This window comes from Cyphomyrmex costatus, unplaced genomic scaffold, assembly GCF_001594065.2.
Source record: "Cyphomyrmex costatus isolate MS0001 unplaced genomic scaffold, Ccosl1.0 scaffold192, whole genome shotgun sequence".
In the NCBI taxonomy this organism is placed as follows: Eukaryota; Metazoa; Arthropoda; class Insecta; order Hymenoptera; family Formicidae; genus Cyphomyrmex; species Cyphomyrmex costatus.
In genome coordinates this window covers 1398841-1424765 of record NW_017275954.1, presented here as the reverse complement: position 1 = coordinate 1424765, position 25925 = coordinate 1398841, and the positions used below count along the sequence as shown (strand labels likewise).

The following is a 25925-nucleotide window of genomic DNA, read 5'->3' as shown; positions in this document are numbered from 1 at the left end:
TTAGTTTGTAAAAAATATACAGAGACAAATTGAACGTTCTGATGTTACGTGCTGTCACATTTAATTATCTATAAGTGGGTATTAAGTGCATATTTGCTACGCTACAAATGATAATAAATGATTATTGTATGATTCAAATTAATCGATACCCTGAAAAATGTAAGGTATTAACCCTTTGCGCTTCCCAATTTCATGAATTTACTTTAATTTATTTGAACAATTCTATTATTTTTAATCTTTACTGTTTTATAATAATGACATGAATAAATAGTATTAAACGATATATTAGATAGATTAAAATTCCTGAAAAAATATAGTAAAGAGTAAGAGTACCAGCTCTTTGGTAATAATGAAAAATTAAATTTAAATTTATTATCATTAGAATTATTATCGACCATTTATATATTATAACTCTTTATTCATTCATTATTAATATATTATATTTAATTTTCTTGTCTTGTATTCTGATTGTTTATCAAGAGACACGGCAGCTTATCGACGCTAAGACAAGCGCAGTTATGTTTTATTACACATATATCATTAAATTTCTTAAAGTGGAAGTAAGTTGGAAGGAAATATTAAAATAAAAATATTTCTAGGTGGAAATATTAAATATCAAGTGAAAGTGTAAAGGGGATAAAAATTGGGTAGCAAAAAATTAAAAAATTTGTTTGTATGGATTTCGAGGATGCCTGATCGCATGGAACGCAAATTGCATCAAAGTACAAACTACTTATATTTATGTTTCTAATATTAGTGGGCTACGTGACTATACGAATTACATCGAGGTACGCATATCCGTTGAATACGTGAACCACGTGTACATGTTTTGCGCACATGTTTCCGAGCTATGGAATATTTATGAACCCAATCTTTTTATTTGCGAGAACATTATGCGAAACTGTCGAAAGTTCTTTCTCTCGCGCGAACTACGGACAGTCATTGAAAGTGATGGGATAATTACTGTTGACGTTAAAAAAATGCGATTTTATTCTTTAACGATTGTCGTCCAGATTAGCACCGACTGAGTCGAAGCTGATTTAGAAAAGATCAGATAGTATTCTACTCCGAAGAGAGCTCGTCGAGAAGCTAATCAGGCTCGAGTATATTTGATTCAAGACTCATAGACCACGGATGAAAGAGGAGTTCTTTACCTTCAAGGAGTCCTCCTTTGATTCGCGAAAATGGTTCATAAAATTCTAACTTTTACAATTTCGTTTCGAATGAATAATACTCGTGAGGAGTATAACGCAACGTCTGTTTCGCTCCTTTCTCGCACACTTATTATTGTACATGGAGAATACAGTCAAAAGTTGTAAATAACATCGTATACATATTTAGTATTTGCATTGGTATAAGTATAGAATTATTGAAACTGCCATGTAAAGCGGCGTTGATATAACACTAGGTTGAATCTCGAGATAGGCAAGCAGATACAGAGTCGTGATATCCTCGTGAAACGTTTAAAGAATTTCGGAAGATATTATCACGATGCTCGCAGTCAAATTTTGTTTGTCGAAAGGTGAAATCAATTATCACTAAAAGCTAAACCTAACAAGACAGACGAAGCTAAAAATATAAACCTTGGCAACGTATGTAAAGATGGGTGTGAATGTGAAGTACTAATTACATTTTTGCATAATTATTATGAAATAATCGTCCGGCACATTCTGCAAATATGTCGGATTTGCTAATGGATATCGACGTTAGGACAGCTGCTTTAAGAAACGGATGAAAGTTAATGGGCGATATGATGTTCACGGTAGAACTGTAAATATTTGCGTATATTATCATCCGGATAAGCAGTATTATCCGGATATTTTCCGAATATATTTAAATACGGGATTCAGTTTTTGAAGTGACTAGCCATATTTGTTTTTCGGTTATTCTGTACGCGGATATATGAGAGAATTCGAGTACATGTAAAACATGAATTTGCGTTACAGCTCTGCTTTAGAGAAACTAGTCAGCGGAATAATCCGATTCTGACGTGATTGTTAGAAATGATACCAAAGCGAGAGATTAGCGCAATGGAGATTGTCATCCGCGATAAAAGGGTGCTTTTCCTTCCTCTCTGTTATCAGCCATTCGTATCTGAAGATCGTATTCATCGTCGTCAAGCTTCCTAATTTTCTTTCTAATCTATTTTTGTTTAATTTATTACTCCAATTTATATTCTTTAAACGACGATTCGTTAAATCGATCGAAGCGATCGTTAAAGCGATTATAATACATTGAGGAAGATTTAAAAAGTATACATTTTGGATATTTTTATAATATCTTCATCATGACTTCTCCTCTTTATTACGTATTGTCGAACGTTGAGAAGTTTAAATGTATTGTTGGCACATTTTAATTCAATCCTTTGGTATTAAAAAATCGACCACACTTTTATTAAAATAAGAATGAGTTTTTTCTAGTATTTATATGATTATAAAAAATGTTTGTTTCACACAAATTGACACAATTTAAAAAATCGTTACAAACGAAAAACAACAATGTTACGGTTTTATAAGAACTCTGTGATCGAATTGTTTTGTGTACGACTGTATGGTCAAAGCAATTTAGAAGTTACATTCAAATGGGGGTATAGAAATCAATAAACAATTTGAAGCTTTATTGAACAACTCCCATTGTGACAATAAAATACGTCACTTTAGTCACAGTACATCGCTCGAGAAGCCGATCGAAGCGTCTATTATGATCACTTGGAGATCTCCGGATGTTTACGTCGCACTCCGTCATTCGTGTGCTTGACATGACATTACCAACGTTTATGATCATAAAGTGAGAACCTGTGTCGCGTAGCAATTTCACTTGCCGCGAGAACGTACAAGAAAGTTCTCGTCACCGATCTCGTTTCTATGTCACTCGTGACTAGCCGCAAGATTGATTTTCGTTCGTCGACCGCAAGATTTTCTAAAGCAATGAATCAAGAAAGTCAGTTGGATAACTCCGTTCTATCATAATTCTTGTAATTACATTGGCTCCAGAGAATCTTTAACACAAGTGATTAAAAGATATTGTAACTATCTAAGCCGTGGTCTTACGATGATATACACACACAGATGTACAGATATTTAGATTATTTCAAGACTAATGTCATTAATACGAATCACCACACAACTTATAAATAATTAAACTTTAAATTACAAATGTAAACTGTATCTATCTATCAAATTTTAAGAGCTACCTTAAATTTAATATAGAATTTGATCTAAAAGTTGGTCACGAAAATAATTAAAAATAAACGTTGCTACTTAATCAATTTTTGCTAGAAAACATTTATCCTATTTAATTAAAGAACGTGTAATTTAAAAAAAATTCGAAAATATTTTATTTTTTAAATACTAAATTTAAAAATAAGACGGAAAAATATAGGTTTTATAGTAAAAATATAGGGTAATTGTGCTTCATCTGCTTGCATGTAAAATTTTTATTCAAGTATGGATAAAGTTTTTATTTATTCATGACTGAATTATCCATTTTTTGCGCACTACGCTCACGCTTTTAAAAATATTAATGTTTTTTGTTAATCTAGTCGCTTTGTTTTTGTTAATTTATTCGCTATTACAAAATCCACACCGAAGACCGTGAAAACCTACACCAAAGACCGTGGATTTTATGAAATTATTAGGCCGGAAATAACAATATTAATCACATTTATATTTACGTACCTGCTGATCAACGAAGTCTGAACTTCTCTGCTTCCATAATTGCGAGATGATAGTTAATTACTTCCTATGTAACTTTCCTATGTAACTTTCTTTCTCGATTGACATCATATAGTTCATCGTGAGTTTCGATCGAAATATAATTATTACATAAAAACTATATATATGTACGAGAGCGATATATTTAACGGTTCTTTTTTTGAAGAATAATTTTTATATCGAGATATATTTAGCAAAAATTATAAACAATTGATTAATTAATTAAATATTTTTCTTTTTGTATTATCTTGCTATCTGTCTTGCCTTTGTTAGTCTAAGATCCACTTTAAGTTTATGAAATTGGAACTTTCTTATTTTTCCACAACGTGGAATGATCTTCTAACATTAAAATTTCATCCAGTAAAATCGATTTTAGATTTTCGCTTTAGGGATACGCTTTAGGGGTACATCTAGCAAAGATATACGATTGTGGGAGGGAGGACAATTTTTAATTTTCGCAAGGTAAAAAACGATCGCTTTTACGCAGTATTGTGAAAAACTTGGAAACATGAGAAGTATATTATTAAGTATTTGTTTAAGATTTCAAAACGTTCTAATAAAGGAATTAAGATACATCTAGTTGAAATTTAGACATACAAATTTAAAGGAACCTCTTGAATATTTAAAATATTCAGAATTCTGAATCGCGTACCATTTGAACATTTGATAGATATCTAAGAGGATCCGTTAAATATCTGTTCTATTTGGGTTACTGATAATTCAAAGTAGATCGTAAATGACAGCGTCGTTGAGCGGAATCAATGAAACATGTTATTGTTATCGTTGAAGCATGTAAAACTGACAAGTATATACAGACACGTTGGAGAAAAGAGTTCATTGCTCCTAAATTTTAGGGAGTTTTTCTTTGCACCAACAATTATTCGTAAACACACGCCTAAACCATTAAATCTCTAATCACGAATTGCGTTCGTTCAGTTCCCTGCCTGCGGGTATTATCAGACATCAATACAATGTACGCATAGATAGGAATATAGACGGAGCTGCAACAAGTCACAGCAATCATATATCCATTTACGCATTTGATCAGAAAAGTATCAATCCTCAAAAACAAATTATTGCGATCCAGTTTCCGAGTGAACATTTCTTTCTAATCTCATAACTTCTAATCTTAGTTTAACCGAGATCCCTTATTCTTCTCTAGAAGTAGAGATTTACGGTTATAAAACTGTAATTCAATCTTTCCTTTTTACACGGTTTTTTATCAATTACATCGTAATAGCGATTCTTTGCGTGTCTTCACACGAATCGTTTGCTGCTCCAAATGTGATACGTTCATATCGCGATGAATGTTGTATCATGTTCGATTTTCAGCTCGTAAAACTTTTCTCAAGGGATTTTAACGTAATGATAGGGACTCGACGGAAAGGGATACGGAAGCAGCATGACGATAATTTTGAAGGAGGGGCTTAGGAGTTGCTGGTGGCACTTCCTCGATTCTCTCCAAGTCGTTGGCTGCGCCCGCGCTATTTTGCTTGTAGAGACGAGGAGTTGACCTCGGCGGAAGCTGCTCCGGAATTATGGACACTGGTTCGTCCGGACGATCCAGGCTAAATTGCCTCTTGAGCATTCGGCATCCAGGGCCCTTCACTGAAATCAGAGAAAATAATATGATCCATTAAAAACACAAGATTAACGTCAATTGCAAATCTTATATATTTTTATAACATTTGAAATATTTGAATAATTCAATATGTATATACGAATAAATTCTATATGTATATACATACATATACATTTATAAAATTATCTCATTTGCATATAAAAATTCAATCACTAAAATTGAGGCCAGATATCTTGAAATACACCTTTTCTTCATAGGTTATGAGATTTTCATCTTACAATAAAAAATTTTCAAATTTAGAAAGCAACATTTATTAATCAAGTATTGAGTTTCAAATTTGATTTTAAAGGAATAATTATTCTTCGAGGTGAAATAAAGATATGATGAAAGATCCTCAAATTTCCTAACACGTACCGTGATACTCGTTGGGCGACAGACATCTGTAATGATTGTACGGTGTACTGAGATCGTTCTCATCGATGCATCCAGGAGCGAAGCGGCGATGCCTCGCCAGCGGCTGTCGATACGCCGTCGAGCTGGCGATCGACGTAAGCGAACTGGTAGACGCGCCGAGGAGTGCCGCGGGCGGATCAGCACCAGACGCCGACATGCCGAGCGAAACTTGGTTGTCGCTGGACGTGCTCTTGGTCATGCCGCTGTGAACCGCCTCGCTCGTCTTCGTCGCTGTGTCCTGCTTGCCCTGTAATACCTCGATGAAGTCGTTGGTGGACTTCAAAGAATAGCTCGGCAGTAAGGTGCGTTCGTTGTGTACGGACACGGCGACCTTCCTAGTGCTGGCAGCCTCCTCGAAAGACGCGGCTCGACTACTGCCAGTAGTGACTTCGCTGCTGACGGACTCCTGACGGTCGGGTTTAATTTCGGGACTCGGCAGTTCTTCGTGCGTCTCGTCCTGCGACGGGATTACCGGTAGCTGGGGGCACGCCAAGGTACCGACTCCGTTCTGGAGGCTGTCCAGCATGAGATTTTCGTCGAGCCTTCAGAAAATTTAGGAAATTCAAAGGGAAACGTATGAACCGCTGGGCGGAATAGATGACTGTAGTAGTGTGAGTCATTTCTTACATTTTGAAGAACGAAGAATAAGAAAACTAGAAAGAAGATGCGTTTGCAAAAATTTAATAAATTTAAAATATAACTTTTATTATAGTTTTTAAGGTTCTGTATAAAGGGAGAAGAACTCAAATTTTGTGTCATCCCGAAGTGCTAGTGCATGAAAATTGGTATACATCAAAAGTTTATGTTACTTCTGTATACCGCTATTTTCCGCCGAACGATTCGCATACTGGAATGTGCAGGATGCTGAGAATTTTTCGCGAAAATTGACATTTCGATGCAAACGGCATTTTGACGCTGGTGGACCCAGATGTTTCGTATGGGTGTTTATTCATGAACGTGGTGCCGTTTTAGTGCCGCTATCGCTCGTGGAGAGCTGACAGAAATGGGAAAGTTATAAAAGTGATTACAGCTACATCCGAGGAATGATATGATTACATCACGAGAAAGATAGACTTAACTTTAGGCGACGAAGGATTAAACTTTGGGTAAGGGCCTGAGAAGCAACTTTTACAGTAATTGACGTTTTGACGTAAACGTCGTTTTGATGCTGATGGGCTCTCTGGTGTATGTTTATTCATGCGCTGCATTTTTACATTCTCATTTTAGTTTACGTTGCTTGTTAACTGAATCATGAAGGTTCGTGTTGAATTTTTTTTAAATTTTCTGATTTCTTAAGGTGACAAAAAATTTAATAAATAATTATGGTGAAAGATGTTAGGTAGATGACTGAAATTAATATTAAAGTTTTTGCTACATTACTGTCTATCATAAAAAAAAAGATTTATCTAATATGAAGCAATAATATGATGGATCTGAATGTTGAATAATTTATTTGAAAGCCTACTCACCCATGGCTCTCCCTAAGTGTGGCAGCAGAATAACAAGAGATACAAGCATAAATATCTGGAAATGAAATGATGCAAAAAAAAATTGTATTAAAAATGTACAAGGAGTGGAAATGGAGATAAACTGAACGTCTTTTTATCAAATTTGCTTATGCCACGTATTCAAATTATTATCGCATTATTAAATAATTGATAACAAAATTCAATTAATTTAATTTATGATATATTTTAAATAGTATTTTGCTATATAAATATGCATTTCAATTATATTTTAAATTTTTGCGTCCATTCGAAATTAATTACAGATAAAACATCTTTTTTTCTCACTTGTATGTGAACTATAACAAGAATAAATTTTTTTTTTCGCTTTACATCACTATGAATAACATAACATTGATTTCCTTGAATTTTATGAGATAGCTATTTTTCTTAGATTCGCTGAAAGGTTACACATCAAATCGGAAACACCCTGCATAATATAAACGTTAATTTTAAGAATACCAGGTTTTTCTCTACCTTGCTTATATGCACGTTACCGAGTAGGTCACTTTTCGCCCTCGGGTGTTGTAAAAGAATAGTTAATGTACGAGAGAGAAAACTTTGTTGTTGTATCACTTTCGTGAGTACGTCGAACAATTATAAGTAGTAAAATATGAGGTAAAAGTCGCGCTGTTGTTGATAACGCACACAAAGTACGGGGCCGTCTGCAACTCATTGTTACATAATTAAAAACTCTGGAGCGTGTTTCTCGGCATTCTCTGACACTTAATCAAAGGAATATGCGCTAACTTTGTTGATTAAATTCGACCCTTTTCTTCACGATAACTTGTGCTATATACTTCGTAAGCTACAGGTACTCGGGAATTTATTTGGAACTACCCTCGTCACGTTCCAAGCGCGATAAAAAGAAAGAGATAACATTCACGTCGAATATAAAAAGAAAAAGATTTGTCGCAATAAATTGAACTTAATAAAGCCTGTCGGATGCACGTGAAACGTTAAATCACGTCCGAGTACTTTCAGATGACGACCAGAACTTGCAGGACCTAGAGACGTGCAATGGGGTAGGACATGTCGATGGGATGGGAATTCAGAAAATGTTTCCGGTGGAATGGCTTACCTAAGGGGTGGCGGCTTGGGGAGCTCCTTGTCGAAACCCTGCTTGCCGAGAAGCCAGTAGGTCGGCATCTTGCCTTTACCCTTGACATCAGTGGGCCCTCGGTATTCAATGTGGTATCCACCAACCTGTGTCAATCGATCCCTTGTCGCCTGGCTCAGATGGATACGCCACGGCGCCCCAGTCGATTCCATCCTCGAAGCGGTATTCACAGTGTCACCGAACAAGCAATAACGCGGCATTGTTAAACCTACTACGCCGGCACAGCACGGGCCTGACGAGAAGGAAAAGTGAATTCCTTTCCTTAATATTTCAACCGGAGAACATGAAAACGTTTTCGCAATAAAAGAAACGCTGATTAAAAAAAAAACGCATATCATTCAGATTTGCTATTTCAGCACTAATTTAATCAGCGTAATGTCTAGAAACGATATAAATCTACAAGCAAGAAAATACAATCGACCGTTTATATGAAATTTATTTTCATTAAAGTTTTCAAATTTAATTAAGAGAGAATTTATTAAATATTTATTAATCAATTAAAATAATAAGCTTTTAAACGTTGATCATGATAAATTGTATCAACTTTTTGATATTCAAAAAAGAATTGAAAATATAAAAGTCTAAAATATAGATCTTCCGATTATTCTATTTTAACGATTATAAAATGATTACGAAATGATTGTGAATTAAGTATAGAAATTATTTAATTATCTAACCCGTATGAAGGCCAATGCGTAATCTAAGCGGAGTGTCCGGAAGATGTTTCAACTTGAACTTTCCACTTTGATGTAACAGGTCAAGCGCCATAGTTGCTACTTGAGTTGCATGATCGGGTATTCTTACTGGACAACCGCCTACAACCATGTAGGCATCTCCGATAGTTTCCACCTAATCGAATTATTCTGTTAATATCGAAACATATCCGACAAGCTTCTGACATAAAACAATTTTTTTAACTTTAAAAAATTTAAAGCATTTTTAAAGAAGCAACATCCAAGTACGATTTTTATTCAAAACATATTTATTCTTCATAAAATAATAATGCTTAATATTTTATTATTTTATATTGTGCAATGCATTCTCTTGCATATACAATTACATTATTTTATCTTTATTATATTAAAAAAATTATTTATAAATAAACTTGTCGAAAAATGATATAGCTACGTAGTTCATTCATTGAGATTACCTTGTAAACCGTGTATGCATTAATCGTATCGTCGAAGCAAGTATACAGATCATTGAGAAGATCGACCACTTGAAAAGGTGTCGAGCGCGCGGATATCGTCGTGAAGCCAACGATGTCCGAGAAATAAATGGTGACTTCGCGAAACTCTTCAGGATCAACGGGCATGCCAAGCTTCAGTTTTTCGGCGACCGAACTAGAAATATTGAGCCAAATACGCTAATTTTCCCAAAAACACGAAAACTAGATCAATTTGTCAATTAAAAAAATTTTTGAACAAATCGTCAATTTTCAGTTCTAATTCTTAAGCAATTGAGAAATGAATGATTAAAATTTATTATCAACAATAACTGTATCCAACCAATTCTGACAACATTATTCTCATGAAATGACAAAATTTTAAATGTTTCCGTTGTTTACCTAGGTAACATTCTATTCAATAATTGCTCGGTCTTTTTCTTCTCCATGTCAAGCTGTTCCGTACGCTCACGAATAAGTTCTTCCAGATTGTTCGAGTATTTCTCGAGCATTTGGAACATCGTATCCACGAAGTTTACCTTTCTGAAAATAAAACGCGATGTCTGACACAGCAGCGTCTTTTCAATTACTGTCAAAATGTACTTAAGTTACATAAAATTAAAAGCTAAAAAGTAGACGTTTCTTTGAAATTGATAAAGACCGTTTTTCTAAATATTTAAATAAATCAATTATTTAATTGCTAAAATTTATTGACGCAAGTAAAGCTCTGTAACTATAATGCTTGTTAAAATTGAAGTCTTTATAATCGAAAATAAAATTATATTCAGTATTATTGAATCATGATTAAATCTGCGAAAAACGGATTTTGACAGTGCAGACCTTGACTTCCGGCCAAAGTTACATTCAATATTTCCGTTCTAAGAGCACAAGAGCATAATGTCTCAAGATGGTATAGTCGGACCGATTTTACCTCCCATGATTTAGCTTCTTGAAGAGATCGTGTACATCATCAAAATCGGGTCTCATTTCAGCAGTTTCCGCCCAGCACTGTCGCATAATGTTAATGGCTTCCGGTGGTGCAGCGCCCTTACTGACTGACGGTCTTATCAGGGGTGGTGGTTTCATTACTTTCTCGATTATATCTGCGAGACAGGCGAAATGCCTAACGTTTCGGTTCTCGAACGTAATAATTGTAAAGCGTTCGAATTTCAAATCGCTGACAATCAATTGCACGGTTGCAAGATTTCGTAGAGAGAGTTCCACGTTTGTAAAATAATTCTTTAAAATCAATATCGATAAATTAACGGGTACAGATTTAATTTATAATAAATTGCAAAATCTGAATTCTAATTATGTATTTGCCGTTAATCATTTTATCGGAAAACGATACGTGCGATGAATTGACTTATTCTTAACTCATTTCTCATTCATTTATTACTATTCTATTTTTTCGATAAATATAATTTGCATAAATGTGTGTGTAATATGAGACGTTTGCGCAGTGATTATCGTATTAAGTATAATTTGCATTCATCCTCACCTTTCGAAATCAATAATTTATTACGATTAAAAATAAATGATAGAAAGATATAAGCACATTTTTCTTGGTTTATTTCATTATTTTGGGTATGAAATAATAGGAAAAATGGATTTTCATGTATCTTCAAAAATTTGTGCTTCCTTTAAGTATAATAAATGCTCACAACACAAAGAACAAAATTTTATTTTTATCGATATACTTTTATAATTGCATATATAAAGTTAAATTTACTCTCTGAATTCTTTGAAGTAGAATTCTCTGAATTCTTTAAAGTAGAATTCTTCAAATTCTTTGAAGTAGAATTTCACTCTAAAAAGTAAAAATTAAACCAGTTTAAAAAAGGGTGGCTGAATTTTCAATCTTTAAAAGTGAGATACTCTAAGTTTTAGAGATTACATTAATTATGCCTTTATAAGATAAAGGAACGTAAATATAATGAATTGTAAGCTTTCTGGGCAATACTTTTCAGTTTCCTTTCCTAAAAATTAACTTTTTAAAATAACTATACGTGATATGTGTGTTCTCTACATTACATTACCTTCTGGAGATAGGGCGAGCATACAAAATGGTTCTCCGCGAACAACGACTTCTTGCATGATAATTCCGAAACTGTAAACGTCTCCCGGCTGGGTTCCCTTTTTCTGTAAATTCGGATGTCTAAGCAGTTCCGGCGCGGTCCATAACAGATCTATCCGACAATCCAGTAAGTCGATAATCATTAACAAAATTAATAGCGGCTTATGTTATTTTCATTCTAATTCTATTTTCATTCCTCTACTGTAATCCTATTTTCTAAAGTAATGCGAAACCGTGACTCTTGGTTTGAATATCTTCCATTAGTGCGAAGCATGCAGTTTAACTTTTAATTAGTGAAACTTTATAACTTAAGTATCTTAAATAGTATCTCGAAATTCTAAACAGCGCGCAAACACTTAGATAATAGCGCCTGATGAGTGCGAAATGCAATCTTCATTCAATTCAAAAAGTAAATCTAAGGATAAATTTATGTAATATTGTAATCTGATATTCTTGAGGAACTGTAAGAGATATTAAAATATTTTTTGCTTATCTAAGTTTTAATTAAAAATTTCTTTTGTTATTATAAATGTTACGTAAAAAATGTCACATCAAATATACACTGAAGAAGGTATAATGAGGTAAAACAGAAGTCGAAGCAAAACAAGTTTACCTCGAGCTGTTTTTACTGGTGGTACTATATTCTGAGCTTCATAAAATGCAGGCAAACCGTAATCGGTAACTTTTAAGACCCATCTCGCATCGATCACGCAATTTCGCGACGTGAGATAGCCATGGACGCGTATTGGAGTGCTGTGAAGGTATTTCATACCCTGAAGCAAACAAGCCATCCAAAATTATCATAGTTTCGGAGTTAGACACAGAATCAATTTCAAGTTCGAAACTTGAAATTATTCAAAGATTACCATAAAAATAAAAATTTAAAATCTTTGATTATTCTATATAATAATTTTAATATTTTTCAAATTGTACGGATGTTAAACATTTAATGTTCCATTTTAATTTTTATTCTTGTTATATTAATTAAAAATAAAACGGCAACGAGATATGTATAAATGTATATCTTTCAAATTTTTTTGGTTCTTTCTAATCTTTCTGGTTTCTTGGAATTTTCTTGACGACTTATGTATTTAACGTATCATATTCCAGATTGTACTTACCCGTACAAGATCGGTAAGTAAGGATAATCTAAAGGACCAGTCGAGTTTAATCTCATCCTGGACGAGTACGTCCTCCAGGGAGCCCCTTGAGCAGTACTCCGATACTAGACAAGGTCTCGTAGGTTCGTTAAGGCATCCAATCAGAGGATTGAGGTTCTCGTGTCGCAGCCCGTGGATCTGCTCAAAAGTAGAAACGTGGAAGTGGGGAGAAACTTGATCGAATCTAACTCAGAGGAATGAATAAAAGGATGTGCGCCTTTACCGTGACCAGCACGTCCATGGCCTTGCTCTTCAGTTCGAACGTACCTTGAAAGGGCAGCTCCTTCAATTGAACCAAGTCACCCTATCAGAAATCAAAACGTATCATTAACTTGAGCATTAATAAATATATATATATAACGTTAAATCCATCGAATCTTGTTACATATTGATTTATATCACCCAGAGAAAAATTTTATATTCGATTGAAATAGACTGAAGATTAACTTGCAGCTGCTCTGCAACGTATTTTAATACTGTCTTATCAATCTTCATTAGGTGCAAGAGGTTCTTATCGTCCTGATCGTATTCCAAAACTTAAGGCATTAATCAACGTCACAGTATGACTGACGTCTACGACGCGTAAAAATGAATATCAATATGTGTCTCGGAATATATTCTTAGCGTTGTCGGATAATACCGTGCATCACGTCAAGCAGAAAATTCTCGGAAGTGATCAAGGGTGAAATTGTTTGCAAGGGCGAAGGTATACAATGCAGCATACCGATAATGCCTTGAAAGCAGATATATGGACGTCCCAAGTCTTCTTTTTTCCCGCACTGATTCTCGCTCTATTCCCTTTTTATACACACATGGGAACGGTATAAAATTGGACACTAGAAAATATTGGTGAACTATTTTCACGTGTCTATCACCGCATGTCGTTGTAAATTACATCAGTAAGTAGATTCTAGCTGGGTCAACACAAAACTCGTTTAACGGAGATTAAAATCTGTAGCCAAGATAAGAGATCGAGGTGAAGAGGATCGAAAACGTAGCGTTCGAGTATTGTAGACGAGACGTGGACGCGAAGTGTATCCAGGCGTGATTGTTAAATGACACATCGTGTTACGTACATATACTCACGTTATATCTAGCACGCGGATCCTTGAAGAAGGTATGCCTCGGTATGTTTCCCCCGCTGGCCTGCAGGTATGGCCTTAGCGAGTTCACGCTCCCGAGTTGAAGCAGATCCGGTTTCTCGACTTCCGGCCCGCCAAATTCTTGCAGCTGCTGCAGCCAGCAGCACAGCATCGCCTCGATGCCTTCGTCTACCTGAGAACACGCACGAGCTGTGTGCGATAAAGTGCGTCTTATCGTGGAATTTACTTAAACGTAAGATGCAAGGTAATATAGATTCGAGCTATACAGAATGTTTATCGAAATCTCAATTTCGTATTTCATCTAGTTCTCGATACAAAAAAAGCTGTGAGTATGGAAACGAAAAATCGAAGCTAGATAGACATCAAAGTAATATAATAAATACTTTAGACGCTTAAATAAGTTATGCAGAAAATTGTCTAAATCTAAAGCATTTATTGTTTTTATTTTATTCGTTACAAATATCTCTTTCACGTATACTTCTTTATAATAATTGTAGCTTTGTAAATATAAATTAAAAAAATTTTTTTCTTTGAGGAAAAATCATGTTCTACAAAATAAATATGAAATTTACATCATTCTTTTATGTCAAGCATGCAATCGTTGAGTAGAGTCTAAATTTTAAAAAAGCATAATTTTTTAAAGTAAGGATTACGACAAGTATTCATAACGTTTAATGTACTAGTGTATAGATAGGTGCTTAAAGTTCGCTCAGCGGTTCAATGAAGTCGTGTGAAATGGAGTCACGGTGTGACATTTAGCACTTTTATCAGCTATTTCTACTACGTGAGACAAATAATTTAGGAGTTCATATAGCTACCATTTTCTCGCGTAAAATATATATCCTATCAAGACCGTAGAAAGCCTTCTTGTACGGAACGTTCCGTTGCGTCATATTAAGAAGAATTTCTCCCGCAAAGTAAAGTTAGTCCGCAGTGCTCTAACACGACTTCACAATCCCAACGACAGTGAAAAATTATTTTCACTATATAGAACTATAGGATTATGGTTTTGTTTAGACGCGTATAATGCAACGTAAACACCGCAGAATTTTTATAACAACGTAAACTTATCGATAAGTTTAGTAACAGATATTAATATCTTTCACGCCATTTGCGGAATATTTCACATAGGAACGATCAAAGACATTGATAAAAGAAGCAACCAAGGAACTTCATTAATAACTCCAGTAACTCTATGCGAGGATTCTTTAATCCTTTTGGCGACGTTGAAAGGAAAGGATTAAAAGCTCCTGTCATGTCCTGAATAAAATTCTACTCACCGTTCTGGAATCTACTGGAGGCACTTGAGGAAAAACGAAGTCCGACGTCGTTAGAATGATTTTGTACGGACCTTTGGACATTCTTTTCTTAAGCAGTCGCTTCCTACAATAAATTTTTTAAGTATCCAGTATTAAATCTTAAGAATTACAAAAATCTAAGAATATTATGAAATATGTTTGTATATACAAACGCTTGGAAAATCGTTGAAAAATTCAAGAATATTTCTATTGAATGCTTTCTGTGTATTAAATAATACAGATAAATACATCTTAATATATTTAGTATTTATCTAATACATCTTTTATATTTAATATATTTAATAAATCTTTTGCTTGCATTTATTAAAATACATTGAAAATAAAATTTATTAGAGAACGAGAAAAGATTTGTCATAACTCGTCTAATTATTTCAATATAAAAATTGAAAAAACGCTAATAAAAACTCAGGACGTGTCCTTGAAAAACTATCATTAATTCTAAAACGCATCAGAAATAAAGAAGAAGTATTTCTGGTGATTAGGGGCAATGGGCGCGTTGACGCATTTTCTACGGTTTGGCTGCGGCCTATAAATGATATGATGTATAACGTGATAAAGTGATCGCTCACCGGATTATAATCGCGACGGCGATGGCGACAAAGGTGAACAGCAGCGACCCCAGAATAATAGCTACGATATGTGTGGTACGGAAAGACATGTCGGCCAAGCCATCTGTTAAATAATTAATGCACTGCATTACCTCATTAGGGGTTATCGGGCGATATTTTCGGAATCGAGGGAGCGGTGTCTATCGATCCCGATCAGTGGTGAAAGGTACAAAGAGAGGACCCTTCCTTAGCTTTTCCCTTATATACCGCAATTATCCCGTCCTATTTTTGACAGTATTTTTCCCGATAGTATCGCAAAGCGCACGATCGAGAAAGATACTGATCGCACCAGCATCATGCATTATAGATAAAAAAACTCAATAAATAAACTCTTTCTTTTAATGTCGCTTCCACAACATGTACGTTGCATTATTAATTGTGCATTATCCATCAGAGAGATTGGTTTACACCGTTACTGTTTGAATATTATTGCTTTCAATATCATATTAATTCAACGATAAAATTGTCACGCAAAGAGACAGATGCAAATGCGTCTATTGTTGGATTTCCTGTGAACTTACTCGGGCAATCACCATCGACGTCGCAAGACGGCGGATCGGGACCCTCGATGTTCAGAAATGCCACAGCGCTTGGCGTCAGCTGCTGGACTAGCAACTGCTGATGCCGTTCGACTACCGCAAGGATTGGCTCCCAGCCGGCGTCACGCCAATTCATCAGGGCATAAGTGTATATCTTATTGTTATGGCTGTCAAGACTGCTGTTATCGCGCATTAGCACAGTCAATGATTCGTTCAGTCGATCGAACAACGCCAGCGTTGCGTAATCTTGCGTGCCATTAAAGATCTTCTTCACGTCGTACCTGCGTAAGAAATCAAGAGAAAGTGTCTCTTCTGAGAAGGCGACGCGATGTCGCGACGCTATGCCGTATCAAGGATACTACAGGCTGTTCCCATAAGTTAATCACGGAGCGAATTACACGGATCGACGCCTACAATTAACTCGGCTCGATGATTCGACAGACACGATTTGTATTATAATTCAGGATCGTTATGTTCGGAAGGAATTTCGTAATTATCGCCTTGGTGCCTCGATCAAATAAGGGAGGCTTTTCAATTAAGATTTCCCAGCTGATTTCTAGACAATCTATGTATATTCCACTCAAATTTTGTCTATTAGATTTGTGTTAAACAATTTATTCAGCTCTGATTACTAGTAAAAATATGATGCATTTTAAGTACATTGTCAATATTTTCAAACTAGAAAACAAATAATGTTCGAGTATTTTATACTAAAAATATTTCACAACAGTCGTTTTATCGTATTTTGCATTCGTATTTTTTGAATATATATTAACATTAATTTATCACAACATAGTAAAACGTTTGATATGATATTTTAGAAGTTATATACATATTTTTAATTATTATGAGTATATACATAAGTGCCTCTAAAAAGGTAAAAGCTGTTGCTTGCATTACGATGTGCTAATATTTTTTGCGTATATTCCGAGGGTCTGTAAAACTTCATCTTGGAAAGGTTTTCTTGGGCAACTAAATGGAATTTTTGCCATTATAAATCTTCGCTAGTATTAGTACTTATATCCCTTCTTGTATAAGTATACGAAGAAAATAAGCTACAAGTGTTCTGAAGAACAAGTGATTAATTACATAATTTTGAGGACGTTAATTAATTTGCCAACATGACTGCAGAATTATTTATGATCCGTTGCTACGCTCTTGCTCTACTACGACATTTGTGAATGACTTAATTGCGATTATTAATAATAATTAAGACTTAAGTCTTAACTTGTTGATCAGTTTCACGAGGTTTCTAAAAAAGTATAATACATATTCATGACGCAGAAAGAATTTTATTCATCACGAAAGGTATACCGTTTATTATAGGATGGATAATATAATGAAAACAAATTTGAATTTAAGAAGGAAAGTTATGAATATTATAAGACCTTTTCCATTAATTTCAAAATTAATTAATAATAAGAAAATTAAAATTGATTTTATTATTTATATAACATTTATGATTAAAATAATATATATATATATATATATATATATATATAATATAATAGTCTATATCTTTGTGTCAGTTAATATATTAAAGATAATTTCTAATTTTATGTTCTGTGTAAAAAGAGAGAAGAGCTACACTATTCTTCGGGTTCAGAATATTCTAAACTCGCAACTACTCACATCAATAAAGTATCTCGGTTAACGTCGTTAATGATTGATTACCTCTGATCAAGCGGCGCGACCACAAGTAGATTTTCTATCGTGGTGCTGCTGAGATTTCTTGGTGGGGCGAATCTCCGCGCGGTCTGCTGCACCCTCTGCATTCTCTCACCTCTTTCCGGGGTCGCATATGGGCCAGCGTGAGTTACATTCGAGGTAGAAAAATTGGAAGACTGAGTAATCGCTGAGTGGACCGAGGTTGATGGATCGATGGGGTGCGACGTGGGCGGCGAGACGTCTTTCGGTAGAAAGAGGTCGATATCCTCTGTGTGGATCATCAGGATGGCGGAATTCTGGATGTGCGTTTGCCACGCGACGTTCAATTCGATCAGAACGCGGCTCGTCATCTCGTCGAGCAGCGGTAGACAGAGCACCATAGCTGGCACAAAAAGAGGGATCAAGTTGCGTGCCTGGACATGCATGACGTATGTAAAGAGGAATATGAAAAATATTCGCGGAACAAATAAAAAATTCAGTCAAAAGAGAGCCTGGACAGGCAATTTCCACTCATGGAATTGTTTGTTATTTGGTATTATTATATTTACGATTATTTATTAGATTTAGTTAATTAAGGTTTAATCGTTGATAAAAAGAAAAAGATGAAAAATATATCTATTTCTAATCCTTTTATAAGAGTTAAGACTTTCGTACAACGCGGCACTCTCATTCGCCTCCAAATATAGGATTTCTTGTGGATTCGTTTGAAATTTGAGGGTCAATTAGAAGATTTTTATTGTTGGAATTGATTATTTGGGAAATTGTATTCAAGATCTATAGCATTTTAGTCTTGTTAATAAATCATCCTTAATTTATTAGTAAGTTCTATGTGCTTAGTCATGGCATTAAGGGATTAGATTCAGTATTAACTGCTGTACATATACTTTAGACATGATCACTAAACCGTTTAGTATTTATTCATCTAATTGGATAAATATTCAATAAAAATTCCAAACATTTCCGACAAGTTATTAGTTTCTTATAAAAAGAATATTTTAAAAATCAAAATACGTTTTATCAATACGAGAAACGAGGAAACAGTAAAATTCATTTTTTGTTACTGTTTTACGTAAAATTATATATTTGCCTTTACATGCAACGTACTTTTTACTGTGAATACGTATGTACAGACGAGAAAAATAAAGGAGCAAACAGAGGAAAAGGGCATAGTGAAGAGAAGGGTAAAAAATAGAAAATAATATATTAAAGCTAGCTGACGAATAAGAAATGACCAATCGAATGGAGATTAAATTTATAGCTATATATTTTTATAACCCTTTCAGAAATGTGTTAAAACTGAAGATTTTAATTAAAATATTATAAGAATTTTTGAAGATGAAGCACTATATAAAATTAATTAATATTAATTAGCTGCAGGAAGAAAAAGCAAAGAAACATTGCTTTTCGTGGAATATACTCGTAACTCTGATGTATATTGTAATGACAAAACAAATTCTTGGCGCAATAATTGAACGGGCAAGATCCTCTTCTAGGAAAAGCCATTCCGCGATTTCGTGCCCTTTACATTTACGTTGACGACGTAATAATAATTATACCTTCCCCAAACTCGCGATAGATCGTGTTTATTTTAGCGAAACGCAAAGCGAGCCGTTCATTCATGAACCTGAAATTAATTAAAACAAGCTTTAACTACATCATATCTCATATACATATAGAGATGTGTTTCGCTTGGGCTTGCTCTTGAATAAGTCACGTCGTGCCATTACTTGATTCATTTGCATCCGCAAGTACATTATTACTAGGCGTCGTAAATTGTCGTTAACTAATTATGAGTTGCGGTGATGTTGAAACGCGCGATTACGCAACACTCATGTAATGTAAAAAATACAATAACCTGCGACAAAATTTTATTTTACGTAATAACGGTACACAAACGTTCTCCTTTTTTCATACATATTGCAGTTGGGAGGACTTGGTAGATTGGTTGCAGGTGGATTTTATCGCCGTTAAGCTTGGCTCAGTAGCCGAGTATAAGTCTCCGCTACGTCTTTTATGTACAGAGGAAACATTTAGAAAGACGTTGTTAACTTCACGACCCTCTATAAACACATACCGCGTACATGAGAGAACAATTTTGTTTTCTGTTATTTTTACTCTGAGAATTTCGCTTACTGAGCTGTCTTCATCCCCATGAAAACTGCAGAATAAAAGATTTGTAAAGAGATTCAGAAATAGATTTACACTTCCAGAGATCCAATTCTCAAAGGGTATATAACAGCAATAACTCGCACCTGTCTATATTGCCACGCTGTGTTTGTCTTATTTTTACTTTAGTTGATTTTGTGAATGATATTTTTTTCAAACTAATTTACTTTGCAGAGATGCAATAAATCTGTATGTTTATTTTAACGAATTTTAATGAATTCTCTGTTTTTCGATGTTACTTACTTCTCGGGAAATGATAAAATGTTGTCATTTTCTTGCAAAAGCCAAAAGGTTGCAGCTCTACGTTAAAAGACCTTTGGCATCTCTACGACGTATTAGCGAAGAATATAAATCAGCTTTAAATTAGATTAAATCGAGTAAAAGTTGCAGATTTCGAGGCACCATGTGCAAATGTACATTATTTAGCGACAAAGAAACGTAATTAAAGAATTAAATCGCGAACACTATCTGAAATAATTCGGAGCTAATGGCACCGCCATCAAATTGCGTCGTACGAGTCGTGAACCAAGCTGCATAAACGTTCTCGATCACGAAAGGCTCTCAGAGGAAACATAAGGAAAGGGTGAGAAGGACGCGTGTACACGTTGTGTCGTTCGCCATTCAGAAGGTGCGTCAACTCGCGCCATTTAATCCTCAATCCGATAGTTTCGGTAGTTACTTCAACGGAGAAAGAGAGAGAGAGAGAGAGAGAATCCTCAGAGTCGGAGCTGTAAGTGCCGAGTAATGCCAGCGAGTTTCCGTATAATGGGATTAAGGGTGCGTTACTTACCACGACGGGAGACACTGTGCACGGATCTTAGAATCCTGCGGATCTGCTCGAGGGTGGCGCGATGGGGTAGAATCAGATGGTACCGCAGAACGACGCCGATCCGTCGGAACGCATTGATCATGGCATGATCCAGGCTGGACCACGGTTCGCGATCTGTGGTATTAATCGTATCTCTCTGTGTCTACGTACATTAAAATTCAACGGGCGCATCGCATCGTGCAGCAATCGCGTTTTAATGGACAGTCAGGCAGTCGGCGTGATTCGGTTAGTCACTGGGTGTTATCGTCGTTATCGTCCCGGATCCTTTCACATCGCTCGTATTTGCAATTTAATCCGTACCTCGACTAAGTCAGATCGGACTGTGACGTCAGGGTTGAAGAGCCGTATGTAATTTTTTTCATGCAGCGCACGTTGGAATAAATGAGCTTTTTTGCGTCGCACATTTATTCTCTCGCATCGTTTGACGAGGACGGCTTGCAAAATATGTTACGTAATTCTCGGGCTAAGTCGTGAATTAATAAGGTCTGTAAATTTTAATTAACTATTACGAAATACACTTTTGTTGGAAACGCTGGATATATTTAAGTTAAATTTCATAGAATTGTTTTATGAGAGAAAAGCAAAAAGAGGGACTGTCGTCATGTTTTGAACAAGTTAAGATGATTGATGTGATTGCATTGACAAGAGCTTTAAACAAATACATAACTTATCACATGCAATCTCTATATTAAAAAAGCCATTTTCACAAATTATATTTATTCTAAACCCTTTGATGTCACTCTATATTATTTTCATATATTACATATCTAGATGAAAAATATCACATAAAAATAAATATGTCTCGTAATAAATTTAATTTTGATCGATATGCCAAACATCAAAGAATATAACAGTAACGAATAAATGTATCTTCATTAATGAAAAAAAGTTCTAGCATAGTAAAGTAAAAGAAACCTCGGGATTATGTAGATCAGGGAAATATGGCACTCCAAAAAGTTGAGAATAAAATAGTTTAATTTAGTTAAATTATTATAAATAGTACATATATTTTTCTTATATTTACACCTTAAAAAGTTACTTTTTATTATTCTTTTATTTTATAATATTGTACTTTAGTTTTGAAATAATTTAAATCAAATGGAGTGGTATAAAAAAAATTTGTGTTGAATAAATGATAAAAAATTATAGTAAAACAAAAATTGAAATAATATTTTTTATTACTAATGTTATTTGTTTGATAAAGTTTATTTAGAGTAATTATATATATGTGTTATTCGAGGACTTACCTATGCTGATAACAGCCGCGGTCTTCCACTGCAAATGCAGAAATATTTCCGCTACGGCATTTGCCATTGACGGTAATGACGGAGAAAGCCTAATGATCGAAGATAGATCCTTCTCCTTTAAATCTCTCTGGAACATAAATTATCGATAAATATTCGCAATCTCAAATTATAACGAGACGATACTGAGACGTTTCGTTTTCTGTCTACAGCGTATCTATTATATTTGAAATCAATATCATCCTACGAACAAAATTGTTTTATAGAGAAATATCTGTAAAAATTTTCAGAATATTTATTTTTACGTATATATCTCTTCAAAAGCAATAACACATACGTGTATATTTGTTTGTGTTTCTCATAGTAAAATAAAATCCAAAATATTCCTTACAGATACACACTCTGCAATAATAACATTTTAAAACAATTTTTATTTTGCTTTTTTTTTTTCGGTTTTAGAAAAGGATAAATAAAGGTTAAATAAATATAACGGTATTGCGAAGTTCAATTGTCTTTTCAGACGAGTCGAGAAATATCCGAAAGTATATTCGCTGAAACGTTGACATAACTGTCGCCTTGGGGAACGTATGAAATATCTAAGAGCAGATAAAGAAAGTTTTTCGTGAGTCGACAATTTGTTTCGCTCAAGCAAATGTATTTTATCAATGGATATAGTTCACAGTGAATGGGGAGAAATTTGACGAAGCTCTATTATTGTACCTCGTCGAGACATCCGATGGAGATACACTGCAAGTTTGTCGCTTGCATCGGAAGTGTCCATAATTGAACGTGCGCCAATTAGAAAACTAAATAACGGGAAATAACTATTTATCAGGTCCAATTCAAATGAAGCTAGCAAGTCGGTATTAAAATTGGCTCTTCCAGCAGAATCAATTGCGCAGAGACCAAGACAAAATTTACGGCCTTTCCAATTTTAGTCCGGATATTACGTTGTACGTAATTATTTACGAGCACACACATTTTCATTATTTTAACTTTTGCTCGTCGAGAAAAATACAACAAGCTAAATAACGTCGCGTTATATTTTATAGTTTGCTACAAACGTGCCCCGCAATAAACATCGCAAATATTTGTAGATATTTGATATTTTCTTTTGTCTATCGCTTTGTAACATAATGTTTATTATTTTATACTTTTATTATTCCATAGAGCGCGATTTAATTTTTTAAATAGTAATAACATTCGCGGTGAAAGTGACATTCTGTCATATGTTGCAATCTATATATGTATGAAATTATTTGCATTGATTTAATCTAAATACAAAACAAAATACGGATCATAAATATTATTCAGATATGAAAATTAAATAAACTATTGTATTTAAATTTTGAAAATAGTCTTACTGGGTTGTATAAAATAATGGAATATTAAAGTACCTATAAAACATTTTTTTTGCACAAATCAGTGATACAAGTCATTAACAGTCAACTATACACGAGGACGGTTTATAATTATTCTGACGCGATTAAAAATTATATCCTTTTTCTCTCTGCAGTTGCTTTTCCAGAAAAAATGTAATATATCTTTGAAGTCTTGGATCAAGATCAAGAATTGTAATATATATCAGGTTTGTCCTATATTAAATATTTTTGAAAGATTAGTCATTCCTGAAAATAGAAAATATCTTAATTGCCGTTGAACGACTCCGATAACTGTATAAGCTACGAAGACCGTCTGCAAGTAAATAAACGCGATAACACTCACCAGCGGACAAGTCCAAGTTAGCAGCAGTTTATTCCCAAGATGCGCGAGTTTGGCGGCGACCTCGCAGATCGAGCTGTCGAGCGCGGCTATCACCGCCTTCGCGTTGCTCTCGCCAAAAGCGTGCATCAGCGCGCCAAGACCTCCAGTTTCCGTCTCACACGTCACTAAAAGTTAATTAATCATGCCATTTAATTCTTGGTGGCGCGGGTGACGATCGAAGAATTCGAGATTGAGCTAGAGGCGATCTTCTACCGCAAGAACTTGTTATCGGTGACTCGTAAGAGAGACGCATTACAGAACGAAAGAGGGTGTGACGTACATTGATTTAATGGTGCAATTTTCAATAGGTTCGTGGGTCAGCTATCGATTCCGATAAGCTCGCTATCCTCTTTCATCTGGGATAATAACGAGACAACTACTGCTCTCGTATTTCCTCGTTACAGTCGGTACTCAACGCAACATCGAACTCGATGTTTGGCTCGTCGCATTGAAACACGATTCTGTTTAGACGCGAGAGTATGTATCTCTCTGCACGAGATACGTACGCGTGTCTATGCGGCCGTTGGCGATTGTGTAAGATACAACGGTGCAAACAATACGATGGAGATGCTATTAGCGGTGCTTTCTGAATGCGAATCTCTCGCAGGAAGATCGGGTTAGCAACGCCTGGGAATCGCCTGCGAGCCGTTCTCGAGCGCGACTTCATGCCACACAAATCGCGTTATAGTCGCGCCGTCGACGATACTCCAATTTCGCTACGTTTCGCGAGATGTATATTATTCACATGGACAAACGTCGCTCGAAAGTTGGGCGCTTTGCGTTTCACCAACCCGACACTTATTACCAAATATATAGGTACGCATAACTGTAACCGAGTTTCAATTTGAATGCGTAATTGGATTATTGGATATCGTGTGACTCATGCGTGCGTAAATTTTAGGGTCGGCTTGATAACACCTAACAGAACCATGCGAATGATTATATTACGCTCTATATATTATGTGAATATATGCGTAATACCATTACTCTCGGTGAGGAAGGCGTGAACGTTTAATTTAATGTTGCGACTCTGGCATGCAGTAAACATATAAGCGAGTGTAATTAATTATTCGGGTGAGAGAAATAACCCTTGAATTAATTAATCTATTCAAGATTACGATCTTATGTGCTGCATGTGCGATATATGCCTTAGATTTCACTGTATATGAATCCTTCTGTATAATTAATTATCGCGTCGTTAAATGTCATCGCGACTATTGGTATAAAATTTTCAATATTCTTTACACGTTCGGACCATGTTCTATATAGTAGCACGTTTCTCACTGTAATTACATAAAATATCCAAACTGCTTTCCAGCTAAATAGGTACCGCGTATAAAATTTGCAATACTTACGCGGCTCTTTTCCCATCGTTATTGAATAAATAGTATCGTCGGATAAAGTCGAACGTAAGTACAGTATACTCACGGGATCTCGGTAACACGCTGATCGAGAGCTCGCTGGTTAGATCGGGCGCGTGCTCCAAGTGATCCTGTATCTCGGTGATGTTGATCTCCCCATCGCATCTCTCGCCCAGAAAGATTATTACGTCCGTGTCGTACCGTTTGTCACGCGATGTCTCCGCGGGATAGGTGGACGTGCACGAAATACCTGCTTCGACTGCCGGTGGGACGAAGCACCCGGATAGGACCGCGATCGGGAGCCACCACCAGAGCCAGCGAAAACAATTCCCGGCCATGGGCCCGTGGACCCCTGCCGACCACGATGTCACTGCTACCAAGGCGGGGAATGACGAGAGAACACCCTGTTCTGCCGATTCACCCTCGCCTGCGGAATACGTAAACGTGGCTCGCTGACCTATTTAGACGTACATAACAAGTCTAACTCTTTTGCATTCGGGACTCAGAGTGTCCTTTAAAGTTGCTTCGTAATGGCGTTAAGTTCAATGC

The 25925-nt window shown here is 35.4% G+C and overlaps 1 protein-coding gene across 1 annotated transcript; it reads right to left on the bottom strand.

The window, feature by feature from the left end:
• Positions 1–5070: 5070 nt before the first annotated feature.
• On the bottom strand, positions 5071–25714 carry LOC108772542 (retinal guanylyl cyclase 2). The gene is made up of 21 exons (XM_018538087.1): positions 25444–25714; positions 23977–24140; positions 22255–22381; positions 20969–21121; positions 18019–18394; positions 16327–16625; positions 15767–15869; positions 15159–15261; positions 13862–14050; positions 12999–13079; positions 12737–12913; positions 12229–12388; positions 11578–11727; positions 10470–10641; positions 9941–10081; positions 9524–9716; positions 9051–9222; positions 8335–8605; positions 7218–7229; positions 5710–6290; positions 5071–5321 (listed from the first exon to the last, which is right to left on the bottom strand). Exons 1-21 carry the CDS (start codon positions 25712–25714, stop codon positions 5071–5073), a joined length of 4146 nt encoding a protein of 1381 aa, XP_018393589.1.
• Positions 25715–25925: the final 211 nt, after the last annotated feature.